The sequence below is a fragment of the Sebastes umbrosus genome, chromosome 8, assembly GCF_015220745.1.
Source record: "Sebastes umbrosus isolate fSebUmb1 chromosome 8, fSebUmb1.pri, whole genome shotgun sequence".
Taxonomy (NCBI): domain Eukaryota; kingdom Metazoa; phylum Chordata; class Actinopteri; order Perciformes; family Sebastidae; genus Sebastes; species Sebastes umbrosus.
Genome location: NC_051276.1, coordinates 30108206 through 30129523, shown reverse-complemented (window position 1 = coordinate 30129523; position 21318 = coordinate 30108206). Strand labels below are relative to the sequence as shown.

The 21318-nt window shown below is 35.4% G+C and overlaps 1 protein-coding gene across 12 annotated transcripts; it reads left to right on the top strand.

Moving 5' to 3' along the window:
• Positions 1-846: 846 nt before the first annotated feature.
• tut7 (terminal uridylyl transferase 7) lies at positions 847-15596 on the top strand. 12 transcript variants are annotated; one of them, XM_037777298.1, is made up of 30 exons: positions 847-1138; positions 3173-3242; positions 3279-3653; positions 4271-4425; positions 4955-5071; positions 5222-5399; positions 5567-5655; positions 6000-6051; positions 6181-6250; positions 6491-6617; positions 6728-6847; positions 6936-7064; positions 7268-7445; positions 7787-8469; positions 8656-8806; positions 9304-9390; positions 9541-9641; positions 9908-9965; positions 10262-10365; positions 10468-10557; positions 10656-10769; positions 11149-11226; positions 11332-11509; positions 11830-11877; positions 11976-12067; positions 12159-12274; positions 12386-12576; positions 13046-13119; positions 13231-13297; positions 13981-15596. In XM_037777298.1, exons 2-30 carry the CDS (start codon positions 3191-3193, stop codon positions 14037-14039), a joined length of 3933 nt encoding a protein of 1310 aa, XP_037633226.1. In that variant the 5' UTR covers positions 847-1138; positions 3173-3190; the 3' UTR covers positions 14040-15596. The 12 variants fall into 12 exon arrangements, with proteins under 12 accessions (XP_037633226.1, XP_037633222.1, XP_037633230.1 ...); XM_037777294.1 differs by having other exon boundaries at positions 3273-3653; XM_037777302.1 differs by having other exon boundaries at positions 3173-3246; positions 3292-3653.
• Positions 15597-21318: the final 5722 nt, after the last annotated feature.

Sequence of the window (21318 nt, the reverse complement as noted above, 5' to 3'; positions counted from 1 at the left end):
TTACTGTTATTCAAGTGTGCTATTAGTATACTTCTTTTAAATTTAAAATAAGAGAGTATACTTTCAGTTTACTTTTTATGTACTTATCAGATATATACTTAACAAAAGTATACATCTGTATACTTGGCTCATACTGACAATTATACGGAAAAGTATATCTATCTATCTATCTATCTATCTATCTATCTATCTATATATCTATGTGATTTAACATTCAGCTATATAACTATTTGTGAGAAGAAAGTAACCTGTTAGTTGATTAACTGATTGATGAGTCGATGCAACCTGTAATTTGGCTCATTACTGATCATCCTAGGCATGTCAGATAATTTTAAATAAATAAATGTAAATGTCTCTGGAGAATTTAGACACATGTCACATGCACCATACATACAAGTAGCATCGATGGAAGAAGTACTCAGATCTTGTACTTACTGTAAGTTTAAGTAGTAATACAGTGTAGAAATACTGTTACAATTAAAAGTCCTGCATTCAAAAAAATGCTTAAGTAAAAGTACAAAAGCATGAGCATCAAAGTATACTTAAAGTATCAAAAGTAAAATGACTCATTATGCAGAATGTCCCATTTCATTGTAATTATTGATGCATGTATGTGCACATCACTTTAGCGTTGCCGCTGGTAAAGGTGGAGCTATGTTTTATTTATTTTTATACAGGCTACTGCCAGGTAGCTTATGAATTTCCCCCCATGATCTATAAAGTCTTATCTTTTTTTTTCCACATTATTGTTATGATTACTATTATTATGCAAAACTAAGGAAGGTCTAAAATTGGAACACATACAAAAAACAACAGTGGAGGTGGAGACTGAGGTTATGTCATTGTTTATCCATAACAATGACATAACTTCATCTCCCATTTTAGTTTTTCTAGACTGACTTTGTTTCAAATCGCTACCTATATGCAGTTCATACTTATATAATATATTTAGTGATTAATAATAATATTGATTTTGTCTAATAATCAGAGGGAGCTGCGGTGGGCGGGGCTTAGCTGACGACTACAAAACAGACAGACATACGTCATCTTTCAAACTCCAGTTGCAGGACGAGAGAGCCATCATGCAGAGTCAGACCTGAACCAGGCTCCAGTTATGCCCTCTGCTCACCTACAAAAGGTATTTTAATGACTTTAATATTCTTTGTGGATGATTATTGCTGACCTTTTTAACAGACGGCTGCATTTTGACGCAGCTGCAGTTTGAGCAGCTTGACGAAAAACTGAAATAAACAGCAACGCTAGTTAGCTGTTGCTAGCTGTTGGTACAAGGCCTATAGAAAGGAGGCTGGGTCACTGGTCTTGGGTTTATGAGGTATGACGCATGCGCAGTGTAACTTCCAGATGAGATCAAAGATGCACCATAAGTGGCCACTTTCAAATCTAAACTCAAGACCAAAAGCTGTTCTCAGACGCTTTTGCTTAATTGATCAAATGCTGCACTTTATTTCTTTCTTTTGATTGTTTTTTTACCATCCTTTTTCATTTTTTTTCTTTTAACTTATACTTTTATATTATTTTGATTCATTTTTATCTTATGCACTTTGTGCTCTTTTATCTTGCTTTTATATATGTAAAGCACTTAAGTCCTGTAATAATCATGCACATGTGGAAATTGCATATTGGTTCAGTACCTCATCTAATTTTATTTTAAAATAGAAATTGTACCTTGCACACCCAAAATGTGTAACTTGCTCACTTTGCTATTGTGTATATAGTATGTTATTGTTATTCTATGTTCATATTTTATATTTTCTAAGCTAGTTGTAGTAGTCTGGTATATTCATAGTGTATTCTTATATTGTCTATCCTATAAATATTATCTCTAGTGTTGATATGTATAGGCCATTTACTGTGCCTTGAATGCAGACCAGACTCTACTGCGCATGTGTGGTACCCCGGATACATGACGTATTGATGACGCGTGTCCTATCCTCCTTCTATTGGCCGTGGCTGTTGCTACCGTCAGCTAGCAGTTAGCTGTCCTAGCTAGTGAAGCTAATAGCTAACAGTTAACGTTAGCGGTTTGGACTATAAGTTAGCTAACGTTTAATTAAGACACTAATTAGTTGACGGTGGTGTCAAGCTACACGCGTGATAAAAGTTATACACCGTTAATTCGAGGAAGAGGAAGAGGAAGAAGTGACGTAAGCTAGTAAGCTAACTAGCTGAAGCTAACAGCTAGTTAGCAATAACAAGCTCCTAAAGTCAGCTCACAGGTGAGTTAGCTCACATCACAGTTGCCAGGTAACTCGAGTCGCTCCTTAACGTTATATTTATCTATGTGATTTTTCACATGTGGAATGGTGTTTTATAGTTACACATGTGATAAATGGTGTCCCACATGTGATGAAAATGCAGCCTATATTGTTTATAAGTGCATTTCCTACCTTTTTATACTAAAATGCATTATTATTGTTATAATTATTAAGCAAAACTAAGGAAGGTCTAGAATTGGAACACATACAAAAAACAACAGTGGAGGTGGAGACTGAGGTTATGTCATTGTTTTATTAGTTAGTGATAGTGTTTAGTTACAGGAGAAGCTCCAATGTTAACGTTAGTTTTTACTCAGATTTTCAGTTTAGAACTGTCAACCGACAATAAAGCCAATAAAAGTCTGTTAACGGTTAACCTGAGTTTTCAGAAGTAGGATGAACTAACGTTATGTTACACGGGGGCTAAAATTACCCAATTATCGCCAGGTATCTGTTGGCTCAAGTTCAAATTGTAGGTGTGTTTTATTGAGCTGCAAAAGTTTTATAACCGTCTTGACTGACTTACATTATATGATGAGCTGTTAGCAGCCATTGACGGTGTCTGCACAAAGACATACAAAGGCAACTAAAATGGCATGCTGTTTCTCCAAAGACAGGACATCTTCCAAAGTCAAAAGTTTGGCAGATGTTCCTGTTGGCATACAGTTTGTGTCAAGGATGTTTTAATATTTTGATTGGACTCTAACCACTCTATCTTTTATATCTCTATTATTGTTTTTATAATTTTTGTATACCTTTACCTCTCCTGTGTTTCACTCTGTTTGCTGATGTTGCTGCTTTGACACCTGAATTTCCCTCCGGGGATTAATAAAGGTTCACCTTATCTTATTACATGAGGAACAAATTTCATATTAACGGAACATTTCATCCTGCAGTTTTAGCAGAAGTGAACCATGGAAAACTCTGGCAGGCCTTATCGGGCCAGGCAAGGCGGCTGGGAGAGGGGAGCAGGAGCAGGAGCAGGAGCAGGAGCAGGAGCAGGAGCAGGAGCAGAGAGAGCAGAGAGGCCAGAGAGGCCAGAAGGCTGGAGGAACCAGGAACAGGGTCGAGGACACAACTACAGACCAGAGGGAGGTCAGCAGGGCAAGAACTATGGCGGGCCCTACCGGGCCAGTCCCAAGAAGGGAGGAATGGGGCCCTTGAGCTACTCCCCTGGTGGATTCAGAGGTGGTCACAGCCCCTCACAGAAGGATGACCCCCGGTGGTTCTCGGGTTCTGAGAACAGTGGTGGGACTCGAGAAGATAACTGGAGAGAGCGCTCGCAGCACTGGAGGAGGAGTACCCAGGGAGAAGGTCCAAGGGAGGACAGGGAGCAGGGGGGGAGAGAGGACGCTGACGGCAGTGGTCATAAATCAGGTGAGGATTTGGAAATCAGACTCTGGGGAAAGAGAGGAACACTTTTACGATTATTTCCACTTTTTAAAAAAATCCATGGCAGTCTGCCCAAGGCTGCATTCACACCAGATCAGGTGTTGCAGCGGTGCGGGAGAGCACCTTTTAATGGCCCATTGACTGCGACAATGAATGTTTTTTGTTCCCTCATGGCTGGCTTGTACAGCTCTAGATCGTCGGTTCCGTGATTGGCCACTGCAGTGTGATGTCGGGTTGCGTTTTTCTAAAAGTTGATTCTGTTTTTAATTTTATGCTGCAGGTTTTTTTTTTTTTTCAGCAGCCCAAATGCACTACCCCCATTCAAAATTATGGGGAGGACATACGTTTTCACCGCACCGGCAGATCTGGTGTGAATGCAGCCTAAGGCAGCAGTCTCAGGTCACCTTTTTAAAAATGGGGTACACTGTGCAAGTTACTCCCCTACAACTCTGTTCCTGATCACTGTGATGTACTGTATATTAAAATCTAGTTGAGTCTGACTGTAAGAATTGACAGTACTTCATCATCCATACCATATACACATTACTGATTTAACGCCATCTCAAACACATTTTTGAAAGTTGTATTTCTTTCTTTCCCAGGGAGAAGACGGAGAAACAGAAACAAGAATAAAGGTTATGCTGAAGAGAACCAGGCCCCAATGATTGATGAGTCCACACTCTCAGCCAAAGAGCTGCAGAGCCTACGGCAGGCAGAGAGGCGGCTTAACAGAGAAGAGATCTTCAGCCTGAAGAAGGTAAGGGCTGTCTGTGTTGTAGCCCAAATATACATCCTTATGTAGATTTGCTTTTAATGCAAGTATTTTTGATAATCGATTTATTTTTCAAGCAAAATCAACAAAAATGTGGTTGTTTTAGTTTCTCAAATGGGAAATTTGCTGCTTTTCTTGATCTCAAATTATAGTACGTATAATATTTTTGGGTATTGGACTGTTGGTCAGACAAAACAAGACATTTAATGCTCTAAGACGTGTGCGCATCTTTCACTGTTTCCTGATATTTTATAAACCAAATGATTAATAGAGAAAATAATCTGCAGATTAATCAATTATGACTATAATTGTTAGTTGCAGCCCTAATTTGCTTTGATAAGCCTTTTTAGAGTAGTTAACCTGATACGTAATTCTTTCTTTAATTAGAGTTATTTCAGTTATGCAATATTTGATGTGTTTATGAGGTACAGCTGCGTTAAGAAGATCCATAACTGTATAATTTTTGCAGCTGTTGTCTGATGTCTGTACTTTCCTCCTTTTCCAATTGTTTCAGAGGTCCCACAGCAACCCTGGTGCACTTTACACCTGCGCTCTGTGCGATGTTCTGCTGGACTCTGTGTCTGACGCTTACAGACACATCCGAGACAAACGGCACAAGAGGAGGGCCAAGGTATGAAATAGTCTTATTATGCAAAACATCATTTAGATGTTTACAGTTAACGTTTGTTGACAGATGATGCCATTATACTGTTATTGTGCAGTTTTAGTTTTTATGCATTTAAAACTGTGTTGAACTCTTTTTGCTTGTTTGTGTTTACAGGAGAAGCAAGAGCAGGTGATGCTGACTGAGATTCTGCCTCCTGGTCCGGAGCAGGTCAGTGCAGTGAGTGCGGCACTAGAGGCTGTTGTCCGGGAACACGGGATGAATGACCAGGATGTTGCGACGAGACAATGCGTTGTCTCCATGATGCAAGACCTCCTTCTGTCCGTCCTGCCTGGTAAGCCGCCTAGGGACGAAATATTTGTTTGGTGACAGAGACATGACCTGAATTCATCCTGATCGTGACATTGATGTGTAGCAAACAGAATGTTGTACTTTACATCAGTTCATTATTATGTGTCTATGTGAATAACATTATTCCTTCTCTCTTTCTCTCATCTGTAGAGATCAGGCTCAGGCTATATGGATCATCTTGCACTAAGTTTGGATTTAAAGATTCTGATGTCAACATTGACATTCAGTATCCACCTCATGTGAGTAGCCCAGTGTGAGTTTGATAGTGTGAATGTTTTTTTTAATTTAACACGGTGGGTTTCTCACATTTTTCAAAAACACTCCCACACCTCTCAAAAAAATAAAACATAAACAGCTTTTTATTTACAGAATGCAGTTTAATTTCATAAGACTGTTGAGATTCAGGATAATTCTTATTGTGTTAGATCTAAATAGAGAAAGGGACAGTTATTTCCATTTATTTGTTATATTATAATCTTTAAAGTTGACTTTTTTTTGGATGTTGTTTTTAAGACATGCCACATTCACATGTTCTTTTTATATTGTATTAATGTTGTATAAAGACTTTGAAATGCATTCACAGATGCATCAGCCAGATGTCTTGTTGTTGGTCAAGGAGAGCCTCTCTGTGAGCCGTGAGTCACCTCTTATTCAGTTAACTGCACAATGCGTCCATGTCAAAACAATTCCACCGTAGGAAAGTCAAGTCATGTGCTAGACGGTCATGGAAGTTTAAAACTGAACACGTCTTGTTGTGTCCTCAGCTATTTTTGTTGACATGGAAGCTGATTTTCATGCCAGGGTGCCTGTGGTCATCTGCAAAGAGAAAAAGAGGTGGGTATCTCTGAAAGAGTTTACATTTCATAGATTATTCCCCTGTCCAATTTATGAATCAAACTCTGAAGTGATGATCTTTTGAGATATTCAGGTTGATCATTAATCAAGACATTATGAAACTACCAGAATGTGTTTTCTTGCATGCAAAGAGTGGAAAAAAGACAATTGGTCATACCACCACATGCACAAGAGCAGTAAACCACAAATGGAAACTGAAACTGTTATTTTTCTCAACAGTGGCCTGGTGTGCAAAGTGAGTGCAGGGAATGAAAACGCGTTCCAGACCACCTCCTATCTGTCTGCTCTATCCAGTCGTGAGGACCTCCTCCTTCCACTGGTTTTGGGTCTCAGACGCTGGGCCCAGGTATGTTTCCGGTTGACATCCTCACCTCTTGCTCACATTAGCCAGGCAACTGGTAAACGGGCTCAGTATGCCTACCTTTTTAACATGCCTTGTTCCTGCCTCTGACTTAGATCAGTGAGATTGACCGTGCAGAGGAAGGTGGGCTGCCACCGTACGTCTTCGCCCTCATGGTTATTTACTTCTTACAGCAGCGCAAAGAGCCCCTCCTGCCTGCCTACCTGAAACAAGAGGTGTGTGTTTCTTTTCACCTTGAGACTGAAATAAAAAATATAGTATACTAACTAACTAACTAATATAATCATATGATTGTCTTTTTAGATTAAGGTGTTTTCACTCAGCAGGCTTTCAGACTTCAATCTCACACATACAGAGGATGGACATTTACACTGGGCCTACACCCCTCCCTCTAAAGAACAGCCAGCAGAGGGCTCCTGTATAAAGGGAAAGGTAATCATGAAGACACATGTCGTTTTATTTGTCTGAGAAGAGTGTCTTGTTCTTCATTTTTGGCAGTTTGATTTTATAGTTTTTATGATGAATGTGCTTTTTCTAGATCAGATGTTTTTTTTTCACTACAGTTAAAATAAACACCCTTAATCCGCTATCTTACTAGCGCCTGAAGGTTTACTGTGTGATGTGTTTCTTTGCAGGTTCCTCTGGTGTTTCAGAGCCCTCACCCGCCTGTGGAAGTTGGGCTTCTCTGGGTGGAGATGCTTCGCTTCTACTCGCTGGAGTTCAACCTGGCTGACAATGTAATGAGTGTACGGACCAGTGCTGTCCTCTCCAGAGAGATGAAAGACTGGCCGAAGAAACGCATCGCTGTGGAGGGTCAGAAACTTTTACTCACTAGGTTTTTGCTTTTCGGTACTGGGAAAATCACTAGTAGAGCAATGCTTAATCCCCAGGTTGAAATAAACAAGCAGTAATGAAATGAAATACCACTTTCTGCAATTCCATGTTCAGAGTTTAATTCTATCCCAGCCAGTAATGGACATGTTAATACTGTAAGTGGTATTTGGGATTTTGTTGATGTGCTGACTCCAAATGATACCCAACCTTAGATTAGTTTTTTTTAAATGATGAACATATCTACATTTTTGTTAAATGTGAAGAGTTTAATCACTCTTACATGGTTTAACTCTAAATAATGTCTCTCTTTCTGTGTTCAGACCCATTTGCTGTAAAGAGGAATGTGGCCCGCACAGTGAACAGCCAGCAGATGTACGAGTACATCCTCCACTGTCTCAAAACCACATACAAGTACTTTGCACTGCCTCTCAACACGCCAGCTGCCAACCACAAGACAAAGGCGAAGGGTGGACCTACTCAAGGGGCAAACGCCGAGGCTTTGAATGAAGACATCGCGTCAGAGTTCAGTCAGCTCAGTGTTCAGTCGCAAGATGCAAACCAACCTAAAGCTGTAGAAAACGGTCCTGAAGACTCTGATTGCATTATTGAGGAAGAGGAGGAAGTTGAGGAATATAGTGACTCAGATGAAGAACGAGAGAAGGAAAAAGTGGACCAGGGCAAAAGCAGTCTCTCTGAGGATGAGGAGGACGAGGATCTTGATGTTGACTCGCATAACAGACTTCACTTGGACAGTTTCACCACAGAGGATGAGGAGATCTTCCCAGTGGATGAGATCTCAGGGGAGGAGCTTCTGTCTGATGAGGAGGGTCCAGATTTTGACACACCTGGTTCAATGGATGACGAAGTGGTGGATTTGGCACCTGCAGGTCTCACACCTCCACCTTTAGAGGATGAAGTTAAGGATAAGACCCCAGAAACTAAAAACCAACAACAGAAGAAACGGTCTTATGAGTTCACCAGGCAAGCTTTCACCAGAGGCAAGGTGAGTGTAGCCTCGTGTTTGTTTTTACTTTACATTCAATATTTATGAATACCTCTCTGGGAAGCAAGGTTCTTAATAATCTAAATCAGTTTTGGGTTTTTAATAATTTGGGTTGTATGTGACTGGAAGTTAAACTAGACAAACTGTGGCAAATAAGCTTATCTTCATATCTTCAATGTCTCTTAGTCACACATGGTCGTGTGCAGCTTGTGCAAGCGTGATGGACACCTTAAGAAAGACTGTCCAGAAGATTTCAAGAAAATGCAGCTGGATCCTTTACCCCCAATAACACCAGAGTTTCTTTGTGTCCTTAACAAAGTCTGTGAGCAGTGCTACAGTGAGTATTATGTATTTTCGGCTGCCAATTTTGCTTCAAGGCGATGTTCAAAAGTTTGATTATATACATTTGATTATATTTTACATGTGGCATAAACATGTTTGATGAACAATGGGGCTCATGCAAGAACATTTTCATATTCTTATTCTAAATCTAACTTGTTTTGATCGTTTGAGTGCTCCAAGTCAGATTCAGCAAACTTTCTTAATTGCACAGCCTTGTTGTTAATTGCTCGTTTGAGCTTGATGAATGCCACCTGTTCATTAGTAGGTGTGCATTTGTGAGTTTTAATAATTGGCATAAATGACGCCCTCAAATTTCTATATAAGGCTAAAAATGTTTCTAGAGGGTTAAAAATAAACATGGAGCTGCTGTCAAAAGTCAGCAGAGGACACGCTAACAAATGTAGCAGATTTATCATTACAGATTGGTGAAATCATTCAAATAAAGTGTTTGACATTGGTTAGATCTGATGATGAGTCCGTTTCCTTTTTTAGCTGACTTCGCCCCAGATGAACTGGAAGTGGGTGTTAGAGAGCACATCCTTCAAGACCTGCAGACCTTCGTCAGACGACAGTTTGCTGGTGAAGTAAACCACCATCTTCACTGTTTAGCATCTTTTACTTAAACTAGTATGACTCTGCATTTTATTGACTTGTCCATTAATCACTAAGATGTTAAAGCAGGGTGCACTTTAATGATTAAATTAACAAATCATGTTTTGTGATGGACAGGAGCTCGGCTACAACTGTTTGGATCATCCAAAAATGGCTTCGGCTTCAGACAGAGCGACCTAGACATCTGTATGGTGCTGGAGGGGCAGGACACCATAGATGTAAGTTATCTTGTTAACTTATTGCAACATACTGTGATGTCTTTTTTGTCTAAGCCTTTAAGTTTGGCAACATGTCCATTCATAAACTTGGATGAGTTTAGTTTATTGATAGGAACAGAAAAGACAGGTTTGGTTGGTATTCAGTGTTTCTGCTACAATCATTGAGGATTAAATGAAATGGTGAGGTATTTGTAGTTATTGGTAATGCTGGTTTGTTAGCGTGATTCATTGTAATTTCAAACTCGGTTCCTGAATGTCTTCCACAGGATGTTGACTGCATCAGCATCATTGAAAGCTTGGCGAGAATGCTGAGGAAACACCCAGGTTGGTAATAAATCAGGCAGTTTTATTTTTTGTAGCCCAAGATCACAATGTGTGCAGCATACGAGACCCTCAGACCCTCGGGTCAGATAAGGAAAAACCCTTTAACCTCTGTTTACTAACACGTTTGAACTGATGGTAAAACAGTGGCTCATAGGAGGTTTTTAATGTTTATTAAAAATGAAATAGTTTCTCAGCTTGCAGCCACTCGATTTGTTTCCATTATCAAATTATAGTTTGTCCCATAATCCCTTGTAAAGTAAACAAACAAAATATCAATACATCCCATTTTTCACCAGGTCTGAAGAACATCCTGCCCATCACTACAGCAAAAGTACCGATCGTGAAGTTCTACCATATTCGCACCGGCCTGGAGGGAGATATCAGCCTCTACAACACTCTGGTAAGGCTTCTTCTCCCTCTGTTATTTTTCTGTTTTATTTTGTCTCATCTTTGCTATTGAATAACTTCTCATACTTGCTTTACAAACCTTTTTCTTTTCCAGGCCCTGCACAACACACACCTGCTAGCGTCATACGCCGCCATCGACAGGAGAGTAAAGATCCTCTGTTACGTCATGAAGGTTTTCGCCAAGGTGAGTGTGCTTTAGACACTTAAGGTGTCTCCAGTGTCATATGATGATATTATACTGTATATGGTATTACTATCATATTTATTTTTGTCCCATTACAGATGTGTGACATTGGGGATGCTTCACGTGGCAGCCTCTCGTCCTACGCTTACACCCTCATGGTGCTGTTCTTCCTCCAGCAGAGAGACCCACCAGTCATCCCGGTGCTGCAAGAGGTACAAATGACTTGTTTGTTAAAAAAAGGAACACTATTTTAGTTTAAGCTAAGGCTCTCAAATTGAACACAATTACATTTATTAGGTTACAGATAAAAAATGTGCACTATAGACAATCATGCGATTAATCGCCATTAAATATTTGAATCGATTGACAGCCCTAGTTTAAACATGTAAAACTAAGATTGACCTTACAGAACCTCTTTGTTTGGACACTACAAAAATACCCAGTTTTTAATCCAATTTCTTCATGATTTTGATATTTTGCATCCCAAACACCACCAGATTGTGGGCCTTTTCGGAGCTATAAAGAGGAATTTATTACCCTTTTGCCAAGAATCCTCAAGTTTTCTGAACTTCTCTCAACTGTTTGTTGCAGATTTATGATGGAAAGAACAAGCCGGAGGTGCTAGTTGACAACTGGAACGTGTACTTCTTTGATGATTTAGACACACTTGTGAGTATTTTGTATTTTTTACACATTCTGTGAGTGCCCCTGTAAAAAAATGTTCGTGAATGTGCATGTCAATAACGCATTAATCTTGTCGTCTTCCACCTGCAGCCCAGTCTCTGGCCACAGTGCGGGAAGAACACTGAGACGGTGGGGGAGCTGTGGCTCGGCCTGCTCCGCTTTTATACCGAGGACTTTGACTTCAGAGAGCATGTCGTCTGTCTCCGTCTGCACGACCGCCTCACGACCTTCAACAAGCAGTGGACGTCCAAGTACATTGTCATTGAAGGTCAGTTTGTGTGACAAACTCAGGGTCCAGACTTCTGCAATAAAAAGATAAATAGAGGATATAAAACACAGAAGCATATACGTATTATTCCACTAGGTAGATGCATCAGATTGTTGTGTCCTGGTTGAAACTTATCCAACATTACAGGCTGCATTTTATTTATTACATGCAGCTGCTGTCCATCCTGTTCATTAAATTCATACCACTGTTAATGATTAGTATTGTTTGATTATTTTCTGAATCGTATTGACTGTGTGGGTGCTTTGAAATATTTTTCATTGTTAATATGTGTTGCTTTATTTTCTCTGTTCATATTTCAGATCCGTTTGACCTGAATCATAATCTCGGCGCTGGTCTGTCCAGGAAAAGTATGATTATTTCTGTTCTTACATTCTGTTGTTTCATTGCTTTTGTCTCTGGTGTCTTTTCTAATCTATATTCTTGTCTTTCTTTGTCTTCACAACAGTGACTAACTTCATCATGAAGGCTTTCATCAACGGCAGAACAGTGTTTGGCACATCAGTCAAAGCCATTCCTCCCGTGTACCCCACTCAGATGGTTAGTGTTTGCTGTCTAAACACCATATTTTAATATTGTGGTGGCATTATATCTAAGCATTAAAGTTGTGATCCGTCTTTATCTGTCTCAGGAGTATTTCTTCGATCCGGAAGTCCTCACCGAGGGAGAAGTGGCTCCCAATGACCGCTGCTGCCGCATCTGTGGCAAGATCGGCCACTTCATGAAAGACTGCCCCATGCGTAAGAAGTAAGTATAATCACAATACATGTCTGAGTTTGTCGCAGTGTTTATAGATGTCCATCTGAACAGTGTATCAAGCTACATGTTTGTATTATATTGTGGATGATGTTGTCCCAGGTCCAGACACAGAAGGGACTCAGAGAAAAGGCCAGATCACATGCGAGAGATGGCAGAGGACGGCAGGGATCAGGTCAGACACAAGGGTGAGCACTGGAGGAAAAGGGATGCACTGGAGGTGCGCTGCTGCTTCCTATGTGGATCAAGTGCCCACATCAAGAAGGACTGTCAGCTGTACAGAAGCCCTACAGGTACACTCAAAGTTTTTGCCAATCCCTCTTGTTTGTGCCAATGTTATCATTATTCTTCCTACCAGGAAATCTGCCTTCCCATGCATGAAAATAAACCAAACTTGGCACATAGTCCAGGTATATGCCAAACTTCCGTCAACTGGCTTTATTGGCTAATAGTCCTGATGCTGACGCAACAGTCTAAAGTTTAAAAACTATGAAAATCAGCCGTACGTGCTACAACTTTGCAACTTCGACCAAAATGTAGACCCAAGTGAGCATTGAGAAATGTTCAGATGCTTCAACCTGGCAGGAGTTATGAAGTCCATCATTCTGTTTTTCTCAAATCTGTAAAACTACTTAAATTTATCTCCTCCCACATTTTTCCTCAATTGACACCAAACTTGCTCCACTGCATCTTCAGACTGTCCTCCACAAATGGGAAGGAAACAACTGACTTCTTCCCTCCTTTTTAATTGTCATTTGTCAGGTAATATGCGGATGGAAGGCTATGCTTCCACCTCTTCAGCCCACGCCAGGAATTTGAGAGAAAGGGAGAGACAGGTATGTGACAGCCAATGAAAAATATTCTTTTAAAATATGTTTTTACTGACACTTTGGTAGACTGTTTATGTACACTGCTACACCTGTGCCCCTGTTTGTTCCTTTTTTCAGGGTTCACCTATACAAGAAGAGAAGAAGAAGAGAAAGCAGCAAAATGTGATATTAAGTCCACAAGCAGGTATGTACATTTACTGTACTTTTTTGCTTCAATTGAAAATCCTCAGGGTGATCAGTCGTTCATTGTGACAGTACCTAATTTTTTCTGTTTGTTTTGTTTATTTTAAATTAATTCCTGGAATATAGGAAGTGATTTAAAATACTCCACCTCACCTATCATCATAAATAACACGTTTTCCCGTCAGCATACAGTACATTGTCAGGCCATGTTTGAATTATTTTCCTATAATTCCAACACCTTGTTTGTGCCAAAAATATGTCTGCAATTTAGGGAGACATAGTGCTCTACATAATCTGTACTGAAGAATTAGTCTCAGTAAAAACGTTTGTATTTTTGGGTCAACTGTCTTGTCTTAGGGCTCGTGACGAGAGAATGAGAGCGAGAAATGTTTGCAGCAGGTTCATGTTCATCCGTCTGTCTCTGGACTCTGGATTGTACGCTTGCTTATGTTTGGGCTAAAGTTTAGCATGATGCTCCTCTTTTTTTTTTCTTTTGTTTTCTATATAGTCCAAGAAAATATTCTGTGATCATACTTGTAACCTGAAATGGTTTTGTGCAAATAAAGCCGCAAATACAGCAGTCAGATTATCAGTGTGAGGCGATCTGTCCTGTTTTGTCATTAAGCCTTAAAAAAAAGTGTGTGCCGGTGCCAGTTTTGACAATTGCATTCTGGTTTGTTTCAGGTAGTTTAGCCTGCCGAAATTTGGGTCGCTCTGGTCACAGGAAGAGCCCAGTGGAATGAGCAGCAGCTGTGGCTACACAGACCACGAGGGTCTCCTCTTGTCCAGGCAGACAGCAACCCAAAGTCCAGAAACCATTGAATCTGAATGGGACTGTTGGGCCAATGGGAGCCCGTTAAAAGCCAAAGCCAGGACGCCTTGACTTGAAGCCAAATAGGGCCTTTTTATGTGTGTTTTTTCCCCCCCTAAAGCTCTCCTCCTCAGAGGAGCTTTTTAAAGCTTTCATTTTAACAAGAGAAGCCATTATGCATGCACCTCATGTCTTTCTTTACCTACACTGCCAGTCAAGATTTTTTTTTATACTCAGTACATTTCAGTGTCATTGCAGATTCAGTGTGAAATCTCTTAAATTAGAAAATGTAAGTAATTGAGAAGTGTCTAATAGCTTCAATCTTGATCGCTACAATACGGTATATTTTGCAGACAACATACTATATATTTGTCTAATACTTGATGCTAAAGCTTTTTGGCTCAACTGTCCTCCCAGTCAGGTAAGACCAAGTGTTTGTAAACAGTTACAGCTGTGAGACCAATGGAGATGGTGTGTTGTCTGCTCCTTAAAGTGGCTTGAGGTCAGTTAGTCATCTACATAATTACAAGTTTTTTTAAGATCAATTTCAAATTGAGATTTACCAAACAAAAATTTGAATATAGGTTGTTCAAAAACTTTTGCTTGGCAGTGTAAGTAATGGCCAGGATCTTATTTTTTTAATCAAATTTCTTTTAAATCCCGTTTAATTTGTCCACTGCACTGACGTCCATCAGTCCGTTTCTCCTTCAGCCTTGAAAGCAGCTCTACCTACAGTATGTTTGTCTTGTCTCTGTGTTAAAGAAAACACCCTGTAGATATTTTTTCAGGATCACAGTTTTATTTTTTGAGACTGCTGATCCACCCCCCTATTTCATAGACCCATGCCCCTCAACTGCCTGTGTGTGAACAGAAGGACAGTGAAACTGTACTTCCTCTGCTAACCTGTATGTGTCTCCACACATGCTAGGATGTGTTGTAACTATAGTGTAAGAACATATAGTTGGTAAGGTTTAAAAAAAAAAAAAAAAAAAAATACATTTAGCTGGTCCAGCTGATAGTGTACACTGCTGCAAACACTGTGTTCACTTACTCCTAAACTAGAGGTAATCTCAGTTAGTTCCGTGAAGAGATAAATGTATTTATTTGCCACAAAGGCTTCATTTTGATGTAATGGTGCCACAGATTGGTAGCTGCACTGTGTGAGGGTACACGCTCTTAAATTATGTTGCTGCTAGTTAACGTCTCAAAGACCTGCTTATCATTCAACATGCGAAGATGGACTGTCTGGCTTTGTTGTTGTCCTAATATGGCTGAATTTTATTAACAGAAATGTGTTGTTGATGGGTATTGTAATCAAAATTCTCATTTTAAAGTAGCTTTGTTTTAATGCCAGCTTTATTGCATTTCTTTTGTTGGACTCAAATGGGAGGTTTAGTTTGTTATTAAGGAACCACAATCCTGCCAGGAAAGGTTGGCTTGCAATCCATTTTGTGTCTCAAAGAATTCATTAAACTGAAATCAAATCTCAGTGTGGAATATTTCCTTGAATTTATTTATTTTTTTTTTTCAAAATGAGGTTTATTGATATCAAACGGTCCCTGGATTTATGAAACACATTAGGTTTTAGTGATATACGACTCCTAGGGATGCACCGATCTGACTTTTCCAGTCCTGATACCGATAGCGATACCTGGGCTTTGAGTATTGGCCGAATTTTAATTCCTGTTAATGTTTTGACCAATTTGACCAAACATAATTTCAGCTTTGTCAGTTGTGCCAACAACACATTAAACTTAAAAATTAAAAATGTTCAAATAAAATAAATAAATACATAAATAAAAACAACAAGCATAGATAGGAATTTATTGAATTGTTATTTATTATTAAAATAATAAATTGCACACCAGCAACTTGATAAAAAAATCTTCAAAATTAAGAGGAATTACAGTTCAAGTGTTAACGCTTTTAATGCAGCAATAAATTGGTCAAAACATAAACAGGAATTAAAATTCCAGTATATAATATATGAACATAGAACTGAATTGAATGGATCGGCCCCATTGTGATGATATCCAATGCAGCTATTTGAGTCAGTATCGGCCCAATATCTGATCCGGTATTGGTGCATCCCTAATGACTCCTATAATAAAACTGAAATTGAAATTATGTTTGGATCCTGATTAACTATTTCTGATTTTCCTTTATTGCCTTTGCTTAAAACAGTTTAGCCAATACAGTATCCAGTTAACACAACTGTACTATTAATATAGTATTTTATAAGAAACTGGACAGTAGTACGGTTACACATGACTCATGAGTATTGATTAGATCACACAGGGATAGTAAAGGTAGTCTATCTTGGTCACTGGGTGTCATGTTTTTTTTTCTCTTATCTTTACAAAAAGACCTGTATGCCACTCAAAAATAGCACAGCAGAGCAGGAAAGTTCTGTATTGATTTTGGAAACATTGGCTTGACAAACAAAGCTGACTGAAAATATTTACAAAAATAAAAATTTAAATAAAAAAATAAATAAAATAAAATGTCATGATGGTTACTGCTGTAAGTTGGAATTTAAAAGCGCGTTTTGCTGCTCTCTGGCACAGAAGAGAGGAACTGCAGTTATTTCATGATGGTTACTGCTGTCAGTTGTGCCAACAACACAACATTAAACTTCAAAATTAAAAATTGTTAAAATAAAAAAAAAAACATTTTTCAGATCTTTTTTTCAGACTTTTTTTGTCCGACATTTTTCAGATCTTTTTTTCAGACTTTTTTTGTCCAACATTTTTCGGATCTTTTTTTTCAGACTTTTTTTTTCATACATTTGTCAAATCTTTTTTTTCAGACATTTTTCAGATCTTTTTTTTCAGACTTTTTTTCAAGACATTTTTCAGACCTTTTTTTTCAGACATTTTTCAGATCTTTTTTTTCAGACATTTTTTCCAGACATTTTTCAGATCTTTTTTTTCAGACATTTTTCAGATCTTTTTTTTCAGACATTTTTCAGACATTTTTCAGATCTTTTTTTTCTGACATTTTTTCAGATCTTTTTTTCAGACTTTTTTTGTGACATTTTTTCAGACTTTTTAAGATCCTTTTTTTCGGACCTTTTTTTAGATCTTTTTTTCAGATCTTTCTTTTCAGACATTTTTCAGACTTTTTTTCAGACTTTTTTATGTGACATTTTTTCAGACTTTTTTTTCCAGACATTTTTCAGACTTTTTTTCCGGAAATTTTTCGGACCTTTTTTCAGACTTTTTTTTCAGACTTTTTTTAGATCTTTTTTTTCAGAATTTTTTTTGTGACTTTTTTTCAGACTTTTTCTGATCTTTTTTTCAGACTTTTTTTTCAGATCTTTTTTTTCAGACTTTTTTTTCGGACTTTTTTTCAGATATTTATTTTCAGATATTTTTTTTCAGACTTTTTTTTCGGACTTTTTTTCAGATATTTATTTTCAGATATTTTTCAGATATTATTTTTTTTCAGACTTTATTTTCAGACTTTTTTTCAGATCTTTTTTTCAGACTTTTTTTTCGGACTTTTTTTCAGATATTTATTTTCAGATATTTTTCAGATATTTTTTTCGGACTTTTTTTCAGATATTTATTTTCAGATATTTTTTTTCAGACTTTTTTTTCGGACTTTTTTTCAGATATTTATTTTCAGATACTTTTCAGATATTTTTTTTTTCAGACTTTTTTTTCGGATATTTTTATCAGACTTTATTTTCTGACTTATTTTCAGATACTTTTCAAATATTTTTTTTTTTTCCGAATTTTTTTTCGGATATTTTTTCAGATATTTTTTTTCAGATAATTTTTTCAGATATTTTTTTCGGAAATTTTTTCAGACTTTATTTTCAGACTTTTTTTCAGATATTTTTTTTCAGACTTTTTTTTCGGAATATTTTTCAGATATTTATTTTCAGATATTTATTTTCAGATATTTTCCAGATATTTTTTTTTCAGACTTTTTTTTCAGACTTTTTTTCAGATATTTATTTTCAGATACTTTTTAGATATTTTTTTTTTCGAATATTTTTCAGATAATTTTTTTCAGCCTTTTTTTCCGAAATTTTTTCAGATATTTTTTTTCAGACTTTTTTTTCGGATATTTTTTCAGATATTTGTTTTCAGATAATTTTTTCAGAATTTTTTTTCGGAAATTTTTTCAGATAATTTTTTCAGATATTTTTTTCGGAAATTTTTTCAGATATTTTTTTTCAGACTTTTTTTTCTGACTTTTTTTCAGATATTTATTTTCAGATATTTTTCAGATATTATTTTTTTTCAGACTTTTTTTCAGATCTTTTTTTTCAGACTTTTTTTCAGATCTTTTTTTTCATATCTTTTTTTTCAGACTTTTTTTTCGGACTTTTTTTCAGATCTTTTTTTCAGACTTTTTTTTCAGACTTTTTTTCAGATTTTTTTTTCAGACTTTATTTTCAGACTTTTTTTCAGATATTTATTTTCAGATACTTTTCAGATATTTTTTTTTTCAGACTTTTTTTTCGGATATTTTTATCAGACTTTATTTTCTGACTTATTTTCAGATACTTTTCAAATATTTTTTTTTTTCCGAATTTTTTTTCGGATATTTTTTCAGATATTTTTTTTCAGATAATTTTTTCAGATATTTTTTTCGGAAATTTTTTCAGACTTTATTTTCAGACTTTTTTTCAGATATTTTTTTTCAGACTTTTTTTTCGGAATATTTTTCAGATATTTATTTTCAGATATTTATTTTCAGATATTTTCCAGATATTTTTTTTTCAGACTTTTTTTTCAGACTTTTTTTCAGATATTTATTTTCAGATACTTTTTAGATATTTTTTTTTTCGAATATTTTTCAGATAATTTTTTTCAGCCTTTTTTTTCCGAAATTTTTTCAGATATTTTTTTTCAGACTTTTTTTTCGGATATTTTTTCAGATATTTGTTTTCAGATAATTTTTTCAGAATTTTTTTTCGGAAATGTTTTCAGATAATTTTTTCAGATATTTTTTTCGGAAATTTTTTCAGATATTTTTTTTCAGACTTTTTTTTCTGACTTTTTTTCAGATATTTATTTTCAGATATTTTTCAGATATTATTTTTTTTCAGACTTTTTTTCAGATCTTTTTTTTCAGACTTTTTTTCAGATCTTTTTTTTCATATCTTTTTTTTCAGACTTTTTTTTCGGACTTTTTTTCAGATCTTTTTTTCAGACTTTTTTTTCAGACTTTTTTTCAGATTTTTTTTTCAGACTTTATTTTCAGACTTTTTTTTCGGATATTTTTTCAGATATTTGTTTTCAGATAATTTTTTCAGAATTTTTTTTCGGAAATTTTTTCAGATAATTTTTTCAGATATTTTTTTCGGAAATTTTTTCAGATATTTTTTTTCAGACTTTTTTTTCTGACTTTTTTTCAGATATTTATTTTCAGATATTTTTCAGATATTATTTTTTTTCAGACTTTTTTTCAGATCTTTTTTTTCAGACTTTTTTTCGGACTTTTTTTTAGGACTTTTTTTCAGATATTTATTTTCAGATATTTTTTTTCAGACTTTTTTTTCGGACTTTTTTTTCGGATATTTATTTTCAGATATTTTTTTTCAGACTTTTTTTTCGGATATTTTTTCGGACTTTTTTTTTGGACTTTTTTTCAGATCTTTTTTTTCATATCTTTTTTTTCAGACTTTTTTTTCGGACTTTTTTTCAGATCTTTTTTTCAGACTTTTTTTTCAGACTTTTTTTCAGATCTTTTTTTTCAGACTTTATTTTCAGACTTTTTTTTCAGATAATTTTTTCAGATAATTATTTTCAGATATTTTTCAGATATTATTTTTTTTTCAGATCTTTTTTTTCAGACTTTTTTTCAGATATTTATTTTCAGATATTTTTCAGATATTTATTTTCAGACTTTTTTTCAGATTTTTTTTTTCAGACTTTTTTTTCGGACATTTTTTCAGATAATTTTTTCAAATAATTATTTTCAGATGTTTTTCAGATATTATTTTTTCAGACTTTATTTTCAGACTTTTTTTCAGATTTTTTTTTTCAGACTTTTTTTTCGGACATTTTTTCAGATAATTTTTTCAGATAATTATTTTCAGATATTTTTCAGATATTATTTTTTTCAGACTTTTTTTTCCGAATTTTTTTTCGGATATTTTTTCAGATATTTTTTTTCAGACATTATTTTCAGACTTTTTTCAGATATTTTTTTTTTCAGACTTTTTTTTCGGACTTTTTTTCAGATATTTATTTTCAGATATTTTTCAGATTTTTTTTTTTCCGAATTCTTTTTCAGACATTTTTCAGACTTTTTTTTCGGACTTTTTTTCAGATCTTTTTTTTCAGATCTTTTTTTTCAGACTTTTTTTTTGGACTTTTTTTCAGATATTTATTTTCAGATATTTATTTTCAGATATTTATTTTCAGACTTTTTTTCAGATTTTTTTTTCAGACTTTTTTTCAGATAATTATTTTCAGATATTTTTCAGATATTATTTTCTCAGACTTTATTTTCAGACTTTTTTTCAGATTTTTTTTTTTCAGACTTTTTTTTCGGACATTTTTTCAGATAATTTTTTCAGATAATTATTTTCAGATATTTTTCAGATATTATTTTTTTTCAGACTTTTTTTTCCGAATTTTTTTTCGGATATTTTTTCAGATATTTTTTTTCAGACTTTATTTTCAGACTTTTTTCAGATATTTTTTTTTCAGACTTTTTTTTCGGACTTTTTTTCAGATATTTATTTTCAGATATTTTTCAGATTTTTTTTTTCCGAATTCTTTTTCGGACATTTTTCAGATTTTTTTTCAGACTTTTTTTTCGGACTTTTTTTCAGATCTTTTTTTTCAGATCTTTTTTTTAGACTTTTTTTTCGGACTTTTTTTCAGATCTTTTTTTTCAGACTTTTTTTCAAATCTTTTTTTTCAGACTTTATTTTCAGACTTTTTTTCAGATATTTGTTTTCAGACTTTTTATCAGATAATTTTTTCAGACTTTTTTTTCGGAAATTTTTTCAGACTTTATTTTCAGACTTTATTTTCAGACTTTTTTTCAGATATTTATTTTCAGATATTTTTCAGATATTTTTTTCGGACTTTTTTTCAGATATTTATTTTCAGATATTTTTCAGATATTTTTTTTCAGACTTTTTTTCGGACTTTTTTTCAGATATTTATTTTCAGACTTTTTTTCAGACTTTTTTTTCGGACTTTTTTTCAGATATTTATTTTCAGATACTTTATTTTCAG

Coding starts and splice junctions, on each gene's coding strand:
- tut7 (XM_037777292.1), top strand. CDS start 3,191: ATGGAAAACTCTGGCAGGCCTTATCGGGCCAGGCAAGGCGGCTGGGAG. Junction 8,470..8,655: donor AAGCTTTCACCAGAGGCAAG/GTGAGTGTAGCC, acceptor AATGTCTCTTAG/TCACACATGGTCGTGTGCAG. Junction 12,275..12,385: donor GACTGCCCCATGCGTAAGAA/GTAAGTATAATC, acceptor ATGTTGTCCCAG/GTCCAGACACAGAAGGGACT.